Here is a 17,247-nt window from a genome sequence, read left to right on the forward strand (position 1 = left end):
GCTGCAGAGTAGCACTGATCATAGAACCATGGAAAGAACAGGGTTGGAAAAGACCTTTGATAACATGCAGTCCAACCCTTACCCCAGCACTGCCAAGGCCACCACCGACCCCTGGCACTGAGGCCTCGTCTCCATGGTGTGCGAGCACTTGCAGGGCCGGTGCCTGCAGCCCTGCCCTGGGCAGCCTGTTCCAATGCCTGAGCACGCTCTGGGGCAGGAATTGTTCCTCAGCTCCATCTAAACCTGCCCTGGGGCAGCTTGAGGCCGGTTCCTCTTGTCCCATCCCTTGTTCCTTGGGAGCAGAGCCCAGCCCCTCCTGGCTCCATCCTCCTGTCAGGCACTTGTAGGGAGCCATCAGGTCCCCCTGAGCCTTCTCTTCTCCAGACTGAACCCCCCAGGTCCCTCAGCCGTTCCCCATCACACTTGGGCTCCAGGCCCTGCACCAGCTCCATTCCCTTCTCTGGCCCTGCTCCAGCCCCTCAACGTCTCTCTTGTAGTAAGGGGCCCAGAGCTGAACACAGGATTCGAGGTGATGCTGGAATTTAAATGGTACTAAAGCAACGCACCCAAAATACAAACCCTATCTCTGCACAGACACAGGAGCACATGCACAGGCTGTATATACATTCACACACATATGGCTGTAATTCCCAGGTGCCTGAGGGTACATAAAACCTGTCACCACACAGAGCATCTCTGCTGATACAAGCACCTCAATGGCTCCAGGGGGTGGATTTGCGTTGTATTAAAGTGTATCAAGTGTATTAAAGTGTATTAAAGCTCACATTACCACACCAGCACCACGGGCAGGGTCCCCATCAGTGATCACAGAACCATTAGGGCAGCCTGTTCCAGGGCTCTGCCACCCTCAGTGGATAGGAGTTCTTCCTCATGTTGTGGTCCATGATACCCTGACTCCGTTGGCTGGCACCAGGGGCCATGTAACAGGAGCTGCAGCTCTTCTTCCCATGATCAGGTCTAACATCTGCATCCCTGGGTATCCACATCTGCTTGAGCGCCTCACCAGAGCTTCCCTTTGATCCAGCCTTCCCCAAAAAGGGAGCTGGAATTTTCCATTCTCTCCAAAAGCCCCACAAAACCCTAGGATGAGTTTTGGAACAGCCCAAAGCGGGGGCAGAGCCATCCCAGCACTATCATCCTTGTGCCATTCTCCTGCAGAGATGTCCCCATAACACAGCCATGACAACAGTGACACCAGATTTCCCCTGGCCCTCCCACTGACCCCACACACGGGTCCTGTCCCATTCCAGCACCTCCTGCCTGCAGCCTGCAGGGGCACAGTGGCTCAGACATCCTTTTGTCACCCAGTTTTGGCTGGATCATTCCCTGTGCAGAAATCAAACCTCTGCTCCAGCGCACGATGCGGGGCTCAGCCCCACGGTGCATCCTTCAGCCCTTATCAACTCCTTTGAAAGCCAAGGGATGGGGATATCCCTGTGGATGCCGTCACCCACCTCTGTGCCAGCTCTGTGACAGGCGCTGGTGCAGGCTCCGGCCGGTGCTCTTGGCGATGAGCTGCGCCAGGTCCTCGAAGTTGAGGATGAACATGATGACGACTCCTTCCTCGTTCTTCACCGGCACCACATCCACCAGGCAGCGGAAACAGGAGGCTGTGGAGTAGAGGCTGGATCAGGGGCTCTGCACAACCACCCCCAGTACACAACAGCTTTAGACCTTCAAAGCACTTGGGGTGCAATCCCTGCTGATGGGGAGCAGAGGGTTTGGAAGCTGAGCCCTGGGCAAGAGCCATATCACTGCAGCATCCCAGCTCACACCCATCACATCTTGCCTTTGATTGCTTCTGGTTCCAGACAGTCATTTATATTAATGTACTTGAGAGCAGCAATTAAAAGCAGGTAATTAAGAACTCACAAAGTCTCAGGTACTGGTTTAACCTCGTTAAGCATCCTGCTTGTAATCACGCTGCAGCTAATTACCCTGCAATTACCAGGTAGGTTTTGGGGACTGGCTTCAGCTGTCCTGGATGTGGGCAATGGGGGTGAGCCTGACCCATGCCCCACCCCAACACTGGGCACCAGGATGTGGTGGGGTCGGTGGGGTGGCCCCCAAAGACATACCCTAAAGGCACTGCCATGGAGTGGTCCATGGGGAAACTGAGGCATGGTGGGCACATGGACTGGCTCAGAGTCATGGGAATGAGGGGGACTGCATGGGCTCCTACTCCAAGCCTCTGGAATCGTAGAATCATAGGATAGTTCGGGTTGGAAAGCACCTTAAGTTCATGCATTCCAGCCCGCCTGCTCTAACTCCAACCAGTTGCAATGGGAGCTAGAAACGATGGAGCAGCCAGGTACCAGTGGCACAAAGCAAAGCACCTCCTCGCACAGCAGCTATTGCCGGGCGCGGATCCCTCATCTCGCTTTCCCCTGATCACCAGGGATTAGCGGCTCCATCCCGCTCCGGTGCTCTCCCGCTCTCCCCATGGCTCCATATCAGCCTTCCTGCGTACAGTTTTAAGGAGCTCAGGGCCTCCTGTAATCAGGAGCAGATGGCCAGCATCGGGCAACTTCCAAAGCTGCCCTGACGTCAGGGATGTGCACATCCACACACACACATGCACAAGAACGGGAAAGAAACGGATACGGGAAAATCTGTTTAAAGGGCCCGGGATTATTTCTTTCTTTATTTATTTCATCGTTGTTCACTGCAGGGAAAGGAAATCCACTTAAATGTGTGAGCTGGGGGGGAGGCAGGGGTGATTCCAGCAGACAAAGCTGGTTTGGAGGGATGTGCGGGCACGGGATGGGAAGAAATGAGCCCTTTTCCCTCCCTTTCATAGAAACATGGAATGGTTTGGATTGGAAAAGGGCACTAAAGCTCATCTGGATCCAACCCCCTGTCACAGACCAGGTTGTTCCAAGCCCCTGTGTCCAACCTGGCTTTGAATACTGCCAGTGATGGGGCAGCCACAGCTTCTCTGGGCACCCTGTGCCAGCGCCTCAGCACCCTCACAGGGAAGAACTTCCTTATATCTAAGCTGAACTTCCCCTGTTTCAGTTTGAACCCATCACCTCTTGTCCTGTTGCTACAGTCCCTGATGAAGAGTCCCCCTCCAGCATCCTTGTAGCCCCCTTCAGATACTAGAAGGCTCCTATGAGGTTTTTAAGCATCTCATAGGTGTGTGGTGTCCTTTAAGTGATGTGGAGTAAGGTGTCCTTAAGGTGGTACATGCCCAGTGCGATGATGCGGTGCTATCCCTGGGGTACCACAGCTCTGTGCATGTCTGTACCTGTGTGTGTGATGCTCGGTGACACTGGATGCTTCCTACTTTGTTGTGTTATAAAATGAGCTATTTCCCCCCCCACAAGTGACTCTGAAGCACCACAAACTCCCAAGGACCCACATCCCAGCATGGTTCATTGCCATGGGCAGCCATCAGCTCCTTGGACTGGGAATCCTGACTTAGATGGCCTCATCCTGCTCACATGCTCTGCCCTGCTGCATCCCTTTCACTGCTTCACTTTTCCTTCTTAAACCCTTCCATGGTGGTGGGAAGGGATGGGATCTCATGGGATTCAGGTCCCGAGGTGGTACACAAAGTGTTAATCCCTTGCCCATGCTGAACAGCTGAAAACTGGGCCCAGTTACAGCCGGGTTGGAGGGATATAAGGAGCAGCTGGGATGTGGTTTGGGCTGGGTTTGAGAGGCAGCTGGTGCCTGGTTTGATCCTGAAGATCTGGGAGGTGCTCAGCCTGAGTTATGGCTGCTGCTGTGTGCGCCTGGGCTGATCCTTTCTTGAATAGAATAGACCTATGGAAGGGACCTATAATGGTGATCTGCCCAGTTCAGGGCTGTTAGTTTGGTGTGGGACTCTCCAAACTCAGGGGAATCGTCCCAAAAGTGGCTCTGCCAGGCACAGCCATGTGTGCAGGAGCTTGGTGCCTTGCTCAGGCACATCCCCCTGCATGGATGGCATCGAGGGGATGATGGAGCATCGGGTTATATAGAATCAGAGAATCCCAGACTGGGTTGGAAGGGACCTTAAAGCTCACCCAGTTCCAACCCCCTGGTCAATGGGAATGGGAATGCCAAGCCTCCCCATTTCCCCCCCCCCCCCCCCCTCAGAACTGGGCACCCTGCTCCCATCCCCATTCCTCAGTCACTGTCCCCATCCATCTGCCTGTCTCTTCCCTTCAGCTGTTCAGCTCCATCCATCTAATTTTATCCAGCTGCCAAATGATCTCCTGGAGGAGCCCCTGGGACATTCACAACCTGCAATGAGCTCTGTGGGGCTGCCGCATACCCATCGGGTGGGAAACCCAGCCTGGGGCTGCGAAAAGGGCTCGGCAGGAGGGATGCAGCAGGGGTGCAGCTCTGGAGGCTCCCCCAGCCAATGCCAGGGTGCTGAGGCACAGGGTGCCCAGAGAAGCTGCCCCATCCCTGGTCAAGGCCAGGATGGATGGGGCTTGGAGCAACCATCTCCAGTGGAAGGTGTTGTAGTGGGTGGAACTGGATGAGCTTCAAGATCCTTTTCCAACCCAAACCATTCCATGGGTCTATGCAATGGGTTTGCATGGGCTCATTCCCTAAACCCCAGGTCTGGGTTTGGTCTTCCCAACCCATAGCCCAGCTCCCCCAGGCTGAGCTCTGTGCTTCCCAACCCATCTTTGTCTTCTGACCTTGATCAAAGTGAGCATTTAATAACATTAAAGATGTCATCATCGGGGGCCCTCCCTCCCCGGCTCTGATCCGCGGTGGTTAATGCCTTTGTTGGGATCATCAGTATGAAACTAATCAAGAGGACACGGGGGTTTCCGAGAGCAGGACATGAACTGCATTGTTATGAATATTAAAATCAAGCTATTAATCTGCCCTCCGAGCTCTTCCTGAGTCCTTCCCTCCCCCCGGATGGGAGATTTAATCTGCAGGGTCTCATGGCACAGTGGCTAAATCTATAGTGGTATTACATAAAGGAGCAGAGGAGAGGGGCTGGGAAGGGCATGGGGACAAGGATGCAGTTGGGGCTGCGTGGCAAAGCCAGGGAGATGCCTGGGAGGGCCCAGCCTTGCTCCCTCTTGTCCAGGGAAAAATCAGTGTCAGGGCTGGGTAAAGACTTCAGTGGGAAGCACTGATTGCTGGGAGAGCCTATAGCGAATCCTGGAGGTGCGATGGAAAACCATGGGAGATGATGGCTGGTGGGAGATGGGGCACCCTTGGGGTCTGGTGTGCGCAATGGGTGCTGGCCTCTCCCCAAACCCAGACAGGGCATCAGGAGACTGAAACCCACCGTGACACCAGACCAACCCTTAATGGTCCTTGCAGCAACCCCCAAAGTGCTAAAATGACCTTAAGAAGTAACGGTGTGAGGATGGAGGTTACCCCTGTGAGGTGATGAGCAGGGATCTCTCGGGTGAGAAGCAGCAACACTGGGGGGAATTCAGAGTTCTGGGTGGCTCAGGGTACCCCCCAGCAGCGCAGCTTCCAGGAGGATGCCTCCAAGCACACTGGGATGTTTTGGATGCAGACGGAAGGATGCTCCGATCCCCAGGAGCCAAAAGGGGTCCCAAATCAGTTGAGGGGGTTGGCAAAATGCAGCCTAATCTCCTTGGCACAGAGTGAGGGACCACATCCAGGCCCGTGGTCCTTCCCTTCCTAAATCCCTGCTGGCTGCAGGAATTAGTCCAGCTTAGCTCAGGGCTGTGCAGCCAAAGCTGCAGTGCTGACAGCGATTCCCAGGGCTGTCCCGCCATCCCAAGGGCCCTGTCCCCATGGCATATGGGGCCATTGGGAATGTAACAGCGGTGAGGATGGGGATGGAGAGATTTGAGTGGGATTTTGGCTCTGCTGGGGCAGGGATTTCAGGGAAAAGCCTCCTTGGAAGCATCCAGGGGGTGCTGGGGATGCTCTGGGCCTGCCCCTCTGTTCTTGGGACATCTGGTCCAAGCACAAAGCATTCGAGGAGCAGCAGAGGATGGAAAACGTGTCCCTTCCAGCTTTGTGCCCCAGTCATGCTGTCCATGGGGCAATGGTGGTGCTGAGGGTGCAGAATCAGCCCCACAGCTCGGGATTTCTGGGGGCAGAGAGTTTGTCATTGCAGGGCGGGATGTTTATAAGTCCCAGTCTGGAGTTGGGCCATTGTGTGTGTCCTTATGGAGGTCACAGCCTGGCTCTGCTGAGCCTGGCCCTTAAAGGAACACAAAGCAAACAGCCCCAGCTTGGCTTAAACCCACATGTTTGAACAAGCCAAGAGCTCCCAGCCATGCCTCCCAGCCGGGGCATCCCCTCCACCCTGGGGATCCCATGTCCATCCATGGGGTGGACAGGGCTGGATGAATCCCTGCCTGCCTCAGCCAGGGCTTAATGGCAGCGGTAGCTGGAGAGGTGGTGGCTGTGCCATGGATGTGCCCTGTGCTGGGGACAAAAGGGATCTCTAGGGTCCCTTCCAATCTAAACCATCCCATGATTCTATGTCACAAGAATCCCACTGTCCCCTTTGGGTGCAGTGGACACCCAAACCTGTGCCTGCCTGCCCCACAACTGCCAGCTCAAGCACCCCATGGGTGCCCCATTCTCTCTGCAACCTCCCCCCCCCCCTCCTCCTGGACCTCTGGGGGAAAGCCCATCTTATGGCACCAGTGTAATGAGTTTGCCAGCCTCATCCCCATCCCTAATTCCTGGCCCCAGGGGACCAGCACAAACTGCTCCATGGGCTCGGGGATGGAGCTGCTCCACCAGCTGCTACGCCTGCCTTGGCCCCATGTCTCCCCTTTCATATTCATAAGCACCACATTCACGCAGATTAAGTGCTGCCAGCTGCTGCTCGGGCCATGCCAGCGCCGTGGTACCCAGCACCTCTCGCCACCAGCCTCCAGTGGCTCCCGATGGTTGCTTTGCTACAAAGCACATCACCCTCAGGGGCTAAAACCCCATCCCTGCTTGTTGCCACCAGCCTCTTGGTGTCATCTCCATGGGATGCTCAGCTCAGCCCTGGCCACAACGGGGAACGTATCCCTGGGGCTGGTGGCTGTGGATGCTCCTGATGATCCCATAATGACCCCCCCAGCTGTGTAGCATCTTGTGAGGAAATTAACTTTTCCCTGATCTCTCAGCTTTGAGCTGGGGATTAGAGCCCACATGCGCCATGGCCGGGCTCTCCCCTCTTTCTGAGGCTGCTGTGCCCTTGCCCCACACCAGTACTTGCTTCTTGGCTCTGTTTTGGCTGCCCAGAGCTGGGTTCATTGTCAGCTCCCCTGTTATAATTAGCTGATGACACACGGGATGAGGACGGAGCAGCAAGGCTGTCCCTAGGGACACCCATCACCCACCATGCAGCATCCTGCTGTACCAGACACCCACGGCTGCCCCTTTCCCTCCCTCCATCCATCTCTCCTTCCACCTCTCCATCCACCCACCCATCCACGCCACCCTGGCCCTGCTGTGGGGGCTCTGACGGGTGGATTTGGGGTATAATATAGCCTCTGGCAACGAGAAGAGCAAGGAAACAACCCTGGGAGCTGCAGAGCCGGGAGTACCGCAGTAATAAACAGCAGGTTGAGGCTGGAGATTGGTGCTGCTGGCATGAAAAGGAGGACAGGCGGGTTCCGAGCCTCCGCTGGTTAATTAAGCAGCAGCTCCCTATAATGCAAAGGCCTTTTCTTTGCCGATAAGACCCATTTATAATGGGCTGAGCGGTCGCAGGCTGAGTGCTGGGGGGGAAACAATTGTACAGCAGATTGCTGGTGGGGCTGGGGTTTAAAAATAGACACGAAGGGCTTGTTTCTGGCTTCAGTTTTCCCCTTTCTTGTTAATAAAGAAGAGAAGAAAGCGGCTCAGAGCTGCACAGAGAGTTTCCTGTGGCCTAGAGGAAGAGCAGGGCTCTGAGGAGAGCACTGAGCATCCCGCCAGCCAGGTGGGAATGCTTCAAAGCAGGCTTTGGATCAGGCTCCCGGCTGAGCAGTCCCCGTGGATGGATGGGGAAACAGTCCTGAGGGAGGGGAACCTGGCTGCACATGTCCTTGCTATGGCCGTGCATCCACATGGGGATGGACCAGGAGAATGGGACATACCCACTTCTCCTCGTACTTCCTTGTGTGCTGGGCTCCAGTGCAAATCACAGCGGCCAAGTGGGGATGTGCAACCAAGCCCTGGCCCCTCTTCACCCGGGAAGAGCCTTAATCAGGGAGGATGGGAGGAAAATCCTATGGGAAAGGCAGCCAGTGAGCGGTGTGACCCAGCCCCACCACGTTAACAGTGCGGGTTAACACACAGGGTGCTGCCGGAGGATAACTCCCGGGGCTGATACACTGGCACCTGGATGCCAGCCCGGGAGATAGGGTCTGGGAGGGAGGCCAGGATACCCGTGTCCCAGCCCGGAGATAGCATGCTGGGCTGGCAGCCAGGCCTCCTGCCTTCTCCTTCCCTTTGCTTCCAGTTGTTTCTCCTCCATCCTGCCCCTGCAGGGTGCAGCCCCTTGCTCAGCCCATCATAGAACCATAGAGCGGGTTGGAAAGGACCTTAAGATCATCCAGTTCCAACCCCCTGCTGTGGGCAGGGACAGCTCACACTAAACCATGGCACCCAAGGCTCTGTCCAACCTGGCCTTGAACAGCGTCAGTGATGGGGCAATCACCTTTAGGCAACCTGAGCCAGGGCCTCCCTGCCTCGCAGGGAAGAACTTCCTTATCTCCAACCTAAATCTCCCCTGTTTCCGTTTAAACCCATCACCCCTCATCCTTCAGTCCCTGATGAAGCCATGGGAAAGCTCCACAGGTTGGAAAAGGGGAATACTTCCTGTCTTAACCTCTGCTGAGCACTGGATCTGCAATCCCCACCCCCAGGAGCCGTGGCCACTGCTGGTTTGCAGCATCAAGCACTACATATGTGTTTAACTTCCTGCAGCATTACCACTAATCACTCGTATGGGCCATCAAAGCTTCATTTTCATCCCAGCGTAATTCCATCTGTGCACGCACAGCCGCCTCCTGCTCACTGCGATGGCAGCTCCGAGGCCATCGCCTGCGCCCGCTTTTGGCAGGGATGAAGGATCTGTCTCATCTTGTCTTGGAGCATAGACCAGGAAAACTATGCCCCAGCCTGGCTCCTCCATGGGCTTCTCACTGGATCCTCATTCGTGATGCAGGGAGTGACGCCATTGCGGCTCCGGGAGCATTGAGGCATCACCAAGGGGTTGTAAATGGCTCCATTCCCAAATAATCAGGCAATGACAGCAGAAGGGGGCTACAAGGATGCATCGTCAGGGACTGCAGTGACAGGGCAATGGGTTCAAACTGAAACAGGGGAGGTTTAGGTTGGGTATAAGGCAGAAGCTCTTCCCTGTGAGGGTGCTGAGGCGCTGGCACAGGGTGCCCAGAGGAGCTGTGGCTGCCCCATCCCTGGCAGTGCTCAAGGCCAGGTTGGACACAGGGGCTTGGAGCAAGCTGCTCCAGTGGAAGGGGTCCCTGCCTGTGGCAGGGGTTGGAGCTGGAGGAGCTTAAAGGTCCCTTCCACCCAAACCAGTCTGGGATTCTATGAACAACTTCCATCGCTTGAGGTCCCCATCATGGCAAAGATGACTCCATCCCAGTGACAGCCCCCATGGACAAAGCAATGCCCTGATAGCATCAAACCCCCTTCACACCCCACCACCAGCTCCTGGCACCCCAAACCCAGGCCAGGTGACACCTCCCAGCACCAGCTCACCCCATCAAGCCCCTCTTACTGTCTTTGCGGTAGTAGAGGATCTCGAGCTTGCACTCCTCGGAGCCGAGCAGGGCCTGGGTGAGCTGCGCGATGGAGCTCTTGGTGGTGTCGGGGCCGGTGAGGAAGTCGCAGGTACAGGGCTGCTGCATCACCTCCACGCGGGAGTAACCAAACATCTCACAGAAGCCGTCGTTGCAGTAGATGATGGCGCAGTTCTCCATCTGTGCATTGGCAATGAGGAACTTGCGGTCTGCAGGGAGCCAGGAGAGCACCAGGCTTAGGGAGACACATAGGGATGAAGGGCCACAGGGTGCTGGGGCTTTTGGATGCTACTGACTCTGAGGCTTATACAGGGACACCAGGTAGTGGACCCCCCCTACCTGCGCTGCTCCTCCAAGAGGAGAAATTCCCCCAATTGCCCTGATTTCATGTGAATCGGTGGCCATGGGGACCCAAAAGGGGATCCCCATTGAAGCCAGTTTCTGCCGGGGCCGGGCTAACCCACACAGCCTCACTGCTTGCATGTGGGGACTTGCTGCTCCCTAATACATGGGCGATCTGTCCCTGGCTGGCACTGCAAGCAGAGGGAAAAGCAGCAGCATTCATCTCTCCCCAGGAGCTCATCAGCAACCTGGGTTATCTCTGAGACTTCCCACCTTGGCTCAGATGACTGAAAGCAAGGGGTGAGAGGAGGAGCGAGCGTGAGGCTCAGCTCCATGGGGAGCCAGGTGAAATCCATCACATTAATGATTCTCCTCAGGTTTTCTAGGATAATCCTGCCTTTGGGCTGCAGCTGAAATCCAGCCCCTGCTGGGCCCTGGCACTCAAAAAGGAAAGCGCTCAGGTGGGGGAGAGGGGAAACTGAGGCAGCGAGTGGTGCCACTCCATCCCCTCCTGCTGCTGCAGCCGCTGGGCTGGACTTGCTGTCATGCCCAGCTCACGTCATCCAGCCCAGACGGAGCCGCTTCCATCCTTATCCTGGGGGAGAGCCAGCCTGGAGCTTTGATTTAGTTCCATTTTCATTGATTCGGTTTCATCTTCATTGATTCCAGGGAATTCAGGGGGTGCGGGGCTGGGGAGGACCCTCCCCGGGTCAGCTTTGCTGGGATGCGATTGTGGATGCTGATGTGATGGATGCTGTGCCCCCCCTCAACAGCATCTCCCCCTCCTGGGCTGGGGCCGGAGGCAGGTCAGGGTCCGTCTGGAGGCTGCCTCCCAGCCCAGACCCCAATTAATCTCCTGGATTACCCAGGAATGGCATCTGCAGCCTGCCTGCTCCAGAGCAGCGCTCCAGCCGCCTGGGGAATTCCACCCGAATGCGGGAGAACCCTCCCCATGCTGTGGCACCGGGATGCGGTGGGATGCGGGGGACCCTTCCGCAGCACATCGGGGCTCTTCCTCATGTCCCTGCATTGTCCCAGCCTCCCGGTTAAACCCGTGATCCCAGGGATGCCGCACCGAGGTCTCCTGCTTCATCCCACCCTATGACATCCCTCTGAGGTGGGGAATTCCCGCCCCAGCACCTTTCCCTCTCCCATACGGAGCTGACACTGGTGCTGCAAACAGCACAAACCACCCTGGCCAAACGTTTTCCAGCTTCCTCTTCCCGATCCTTCTCTATCCAAACTGCTCTGCCAGCTGGAAGGTGGCACAAGGAGGGGACCTTCCCCCAAAGCCCTGCTATTGAGGGATGCTATGAGTGTTTCCCCAGCCAGTGCCAGCTCCACGGGTCTGATCCAGGCCGGATCCAGGCCGGATCCAGGCTGGATGCAGGCTGGGCTGGTGCAGGACAGGATTTATGGGGCTGCAGGAAGCCAGAGCCGTGCTGGGGATGAGACCAGGGCTGGGATGGGAAGGAGCTGCAGAAAGGTCTCCCTGGAGGTATCTTCACCCCTGGTTTGCTTTTCCAGCCCTTGCCCCCATGGCACTGGGGCTCAGCACCGGCACTGGGAGGGAAGCATTGGGCCTCCCCCATGCACTCATGGGAGCTGCGGGGGGGTGAAGGCACCCATGGGAGCACACCCTGCCCACGGCAGTGATGTGACCGGGGGGGTTCGTTGTCTCCCCTCACTTTTCACACCACGAAGTTGCTGAAGGGGAGCAGGGGTGATGTTTGGGCAGAGCCTGAGTGGTGCCTGCTGTGACTGGCAGGGAGCAGGCATAGTGCAGGCAGGGAGCAGGCAAGGCACAGGCAGGATGCAGGCAGGGAGCGGGCAGAGCACAGGCAGGGATGTGGGCAGGGATGTAGGTAGGGATGTGGGCAGGGAGCAGGCAGAGCACAGGCAGGATGCAGGCAGGGAGCAGGCACAGTGCAGGCAGGGAACAGGCAGAGGGCAGGCAGGGAGCAGGCAGCGAGCGGGCAGGAGCAGGCAGGGATGTAGGCAGGATGCGGGCAGAGCACAGGCAGGGAGCAGGCAAGGCTCAGGCAGGGAGCAGGCAGGGATGTGGGCAAGGAATGTGGGTGTAGGGATGTGGGCAGGGAGCAGGCAGAGCGCAGGCAGGGAGCAGGCAGGGATGCAGGGGCCTGGCTGCCGCCCCGCTGGCACGGCCACCCCGTGTTGCCCCCGCTGCTCCTCAGCCGCCGCTTCCCAGCGGGAGCTGATAGGAAGCAGGGACAGTTTTTCTCGCTGCCGTCCCCAGGGTCACGTCACTCACAGCCGGGGTGGGAGCCGCGGGACCCCCCCGGCAAATCGCACACAGGAGGAAACCCACAGCGCACCCCCGAGCCCCCAGCGCTCCCCCTTCCCTCCTCCTCTCTGGCTGCATAGGGGGGACCCAGCCCCATTGAGGTGCGCAGAGAGTGGGAGCGGGACCCCTATTCCCACCCCCCAAAGAGCTCCCCGGTGCTCGCGATCCCTTCACTCTCTTTGACGTGAAAACCAGCCCCCAAAATTCACATAAAGGGATTGCTCCGAGCAACAGCAAATGGCAACACCTCGCTAGGGACGGCTGCCTGCGAGCAGCGCGGAGTTGAAGGCAAACAGGCAGCGAGCCCGGTAGGGCTTTTGGACCCCCTCAAAGCCCTGCCCGGGGACCCCCCAAACCCCGGGGACCCCTTTCCCTTGCCCCACTCTGTGTGCGGGGTGCGGATCTCCGCCCCCCCCTGCGTTGGGACCACTTTTTGCCCCCCCTTTGCCGCCCCGTCTATAACGGCGGGGCTGTCGCCCACCCCTGCGGGGTCACAGCGACGCTGCCCCGGGGGCACCCTGCGGCGGCCCCGCTCTGCCCCTTCCCTGCTCCCCGAAGCCGGGGGGTGCGCTACTCACTTTGCCCTTCAAATTTGCGGATGATGGTGTCCAGGTACGTGTTCTGGGGGGCCACATGGCCCCGCCGGACCGGCATCGCGCCGGGATGCGCCCAACTTCCCTCCGGCGCGGCGGCGGAGCGCGGAGCGGCCCCGGAGCGGCGCGGCTCGGGTCGGCTCGGCTCGGCCCCGCTCCGCCTCACCCCAGCGCTGCCCAAGCTCTGGAGCGGAGCCGGCCCGGGGCTCCCATGCTCCCGGTGGCCGGAAGGGGGAACCCCGCAGCCCGCCCCGCACAGCCCGGCGAGGATGAGGATGGGGCGGGGGGGGGGGGGGGAAGAGGGGGGGGATAAAGGGAGGAGGACCCGGTTGAGAGGGGGAGAAGGTGATGGAGTAAACTAACAAGAGGAGACATCCCCAAAGTGCTTAGTCACCGCTCCCCGGCCCGACGGAGCTCCGGGGAGCCCGCAGCACCAACAGCTGCCCCCCCCCGTACCCCCTTAGGACTCCCCGGTGCCCCTCCCCGTGTCCCGCAGCATCGGCCCTGCAGCCTTGGGGAGTCCCGGGGGCAACAGGCGGGTCCTGGGGGCCGAATGTGGGGCCCTTGAGGGGCTGGGACGGGAAGTGTGGGGGGGAACTTGGGGAGGTGGAACAGGGGGTGCTGGGGGGGAGGGGGATGTGGGGTCCTTGAGGGGGTGGGACAGGGGGTGTAGGGGGAGAATTGGGGGGCTGGGACAGGGGGTGCTGGGGTCTGTGGGATGGGGATGGTGAAGGAAGGTGCGGGTGAGGTGCAGGGGGTGGCAGAGGAGGGGGGGCAGGGGAGTCGGGGTGGGTGCAGAGGCGGAGGAGGAGGTGCAGAGGTGCCGGCGTTGGGGGGGGGGGGGAGGTGCAAGGGTGCAGAAGCAGAGGAGAGGGCGCTGAGGGGTGCGGGGTACGGAGGGGGGGGGGGCAGGAGAGGTGCTGGTAGGCACAGGGGGGCGGGAGAGGGGGTGCAGGCCGGGGTGCCGGGGAGGGGTCGGGTGCTGGAGGTGCTGGGGGGGTGTGGGAGGTACGGGGGGGTTTAGAGGGTGCTGGGGGGTGCTGGGAGTGCTCGGGGGTGCTGGCGGGTGTTGGAGGTGCCGGGAGATGTGTGGGGGTGCTGGAGGGTGTTGCGGGGTTTTGGGGGGTGTTGGGGGGTGTGGGGGATGTGGGGGTGCTAGAGGGTGTTGAAGGGTTTTGGGAGGTGCTGGGGGGTGTTAGGGATTGTTGGGGGGTCTTTGGGGGTGCTGGGGGGTTTGGGGGGTGTTGGGTGGTACCGGGGTATAATAGGGGGTGCTGGGGTGCTGGGGGTGCTGGGATGTGCTGGGGATATTGGGGGTGTTGGGGGTACCGGGGTATCATGAGGGGTGCTGGGGGGGGTGGTGCCGGGGTTCCGGGTGCCGCGGGCCGGGCGGGACCCCGAGCCCGGAGCTGTCCACTCGCCGAGGTGCTGAAGGGGAGGGGGGGCGGCTGCTGGGGGGGGGGGGGGGGCTGTGGCAGGGCTCTGTGGGCCCGGAGTGTGCCGGGGTCCTGGGCCCACAGCAGGGCCCACGGGCTCGGTAGGGCACAGGGGTCCCTGTGGATGCCCAGGTCTCTGTGTTCGGGGGGTCCCTCAGCGATGCTGCCCTGGTAGAGCAGCCCCAACCCCAGGTTCAACTCTTCCTCTGCCCATCTCTCAGTGCCTATTGGGGGTCAAAGCCAAGGGGCAGCTCCCTTTGCTTCCCGAGAAATCCCCTCTTCTCCCAGGCCCATTGCTAAGGACAGTGTCCACCGAGGGGCTCTCTATTATTACTTTGGTATGCACAATTTTTCAGGCATGAAATTGGTCTAAGAGGATTATGGTCCATTATCATCAGCAGGAGTGTTTTGCTGGGAGTTTCAATTAATATTCCAGTGTACCTCAGCAATACACATGGGGACCAGGCCATGCCCGTGGGGCACTCGACCCACAGTGTTTTCCTTGCTGGAGCTGCCTCCTATCAATGCAAGAGGCTGAGCAAAGGCAGGTGCCCTTTCAGCCCCATTTCAGAGCCCTAGTACTGCTTTTATCTCTGTCTCTCATAGAAGTCAGCCTTCCCCAGTGGAGAAAAACTTGTTCTATTGTCGAAGAGGGTTGAAAAACCCATTATCTCCCCCCCTCTCCACCCTGAACAGTGCCTCTGCCATGATTTACTGCAATTCGTGGAGGATGTTTTGCTCTATATTACACAGATGCAGCTTAATAGCATGGGGGAGGGAGAGGGACACTGAGTCCAGGCTCCTGCCTCTCTGTTTTCTTGTTGATATACTGGGTGACTCGAGGGAGACAGCTCTGTGCCGCAATTTCCTCCCTGGAAAACAAGGGACATTGGTCACTTGGCCTTGTGAAGCCACTCGGAGGCTCCTGGATGGCCACTTCTGCAAAGGGAAAGCAAAACTATGATTACTATAGCTAATAGGAGCGTAATTGTGATGATTAATCAGCAGGCAGTCAGGATTTAAGGCTGGCCTCCTGCCCTCCTCTCATCCCATAAATCAGTCCGGGACGCTCATGGACACATCACGTGGACACGGATGTGTCTGATGAGAAGGGCACGTGTGGGCTTCACCCCTCCCCAGCAGAGTGGATCATGGGGGCACCAATGGGGCTTTGGGCATGGGAAGAAACCCCCGGAAGTGTTGTCCTGCTCCGGGCATGGTGGTGGGACCACTTCATCCCCATGTCCCTGGCCAGGGACTCTCATCCCATTTCGTGGCTGCTGGAAGAACCTCTTCCCCATAGAGCTCTCTCATATGGAGTTGTTTCATTCCCTTTCAGGTTATTATTGACTAAGCTCCAGTCCCTCCCATGGCTCTTCCAGCCACAAGGATACCCGTCCATGCCCTGCCCTCCTTGGAGCACTTTATGCCCAGACTTCTTTCAATTCCTTGGGTCTTAAGCATATGCTTGCAGTTAATCCTGTGCTTACATTTATCCCAAGTAGGAAGAATTGGGGTGTCTGGGCAAATTCTCCTGCTGTTCAAGGAAGCTCCCTCTAATTCAGCTGAGCAGTAAATCCTCTCTCCCTACCCTGTTCTCTTCCTCCTCCTCCCCCTCCCCCCTTGCTCAGTTCTTTCTTCTCTTCCTCCTCCTCCTCCTCCTCGAGTGTTTTATTCCATTCCCCTTCTTTCCATCCTTTCCCGACCCTGGGGAATCAGTGGGAAGCCACTCAATTTCCAGGACAAAGGAGACCTTGGTGTTTCCCAAGGGTATCCTCCTCCTCCCTGCTCCTGCAGCACCGGAGAGTGCAGGGAACGATCATCTCCGCAGGGAATTGTCACCCACCTGGTGAGGGGCAGGTTCAGCCATGAGATGGGCTGCGGGTTTGGGGTGGGAGGTGTGGGATGGAGGGGACAAGACCCATTTGAATCCCAGCTGCTGGCTGACACTTGTCGGGAGAGATGTTTGCCAACGGGGAGATGGTGTTTTTCCACATGGCTGGAATTACAGCCACACGGCAAACACAGCCAGCACAGGAGAGATGGGCTCGCACCATCCCCATGATATTCCCAGGCAGACTCCAGTGTCCCCACTCCCTGGCACTGTGCATGCCCCTGCTTTGTCCTTCACCTTTGGAAGATGCTCCGGAGATGTGACAGAGGAGGGAGGAACCAGGGCTGTAGCTGGATTTTGCAGGGGGAAGGATGCTCCTGGTTCCCACCGCTCCAAATCCTGATGTATTTTCCCACTTTTTCGCCTCCACACTCTTTGTTTGCTCACTACAAAGAAACACACCCAAAACAAACACCGTTAATTGCGCAGCCCAGATTAACCCTTGTCAGCCTGGGCTTTCCACCACAGCATCCCTAGGGAGGCCTGATGGGAGGCTGCAAACATGGGAGGGACACGGTGACATTAAACCAAGTCACAGACGTTGTTTCCCATTAAAAGCCACTTCCCACTTGGAAGTGGCAGGAAAAGCTGAGGGACTCAGCTGTGGGATGCGGCACATGGCAGCTACATCAGCATCTTCACTGCTCAGCAGGGGAAACTGAGGCACGGCTCATCCTTGGGACTGGGATGAGCAGGCGGCTGCAATGAGCCATGGCGATGCTGTAGGATATGCCAGGAAGGGCAGGATGCAGAGCAGCCAGGCGCTGAGGGTTTGGCCCATCATTTGGGGCTGCAGCACTGTCAGTTCACTCCCCATGACCTGCAGGTCCTCAAGGGGGACAGACCCCACCAGCATGGGGACACAAGCAGAGCCTGTGCTGGGTCCTGCTGCCGCTGCACCCTAAGGATGCAGGATGGAGGCATGCTGCTCATGGAGGATGGGGTGCCTGTTCAC

General features: G+C 58.3%; 1 protein-coding gene across 3 annotated transcripts in view; it reads right to left on the minus strand.

Annotated features, from left to right (window-relative positions):
• The window catches only part of KCNH6 (potassium voltage-gated channel subfamily H member 6), a 30,942-nt gene extending 17,824 nt beyond the window's left edge, over positions 1 to 13,118 (minus strand). For 2 of the 3 annotated variants that reach the window (XM_065699357.1, XM_065699355.1), the window contains exons 1-3: positions 12,948 to 13,118; positions 9,701 to 9,931; positions 1,476 to 1,631 (exon numbers count right to left, since the gene is read on the minus strand). In XM_065699357.1, the coding sequence (XP_065555429.1) occupies positions 1,476 to 1,631; positions 9,701 to 9,931; positions 12,948 to 13,023 (463 nt within the window). In that variant the 5' untranslated portion in view covers positions 13,024 to 13,118. Of the gene's footprint in view, positions 1 to 1,475; positions 1,772 to 9,700; positions 9,932 to 12,947 lie in introns of those variants that run through there. The other variant, XM_065699356.1, reaches the window with a different exon arrangement.
• Positions 13,119 to 17,247: the final 4,129 nt, after the last annotated feature.

Source organism: Lathamus discolor, chromosome 20 (genome assembly GCF_037157495.1).
Source record: "Lathamus discolor isolate bLatDis1 chromosome 20, bLatDis1.hap1, whole genome shotgun sequence".
Classification (NCBI taxonomy): domain Eukaryota; kingdom Metazoa; phylum Chordata; class Aves; order Psittaciformes; family Psittacidae; genus Lathamus; species Lathamus discolor.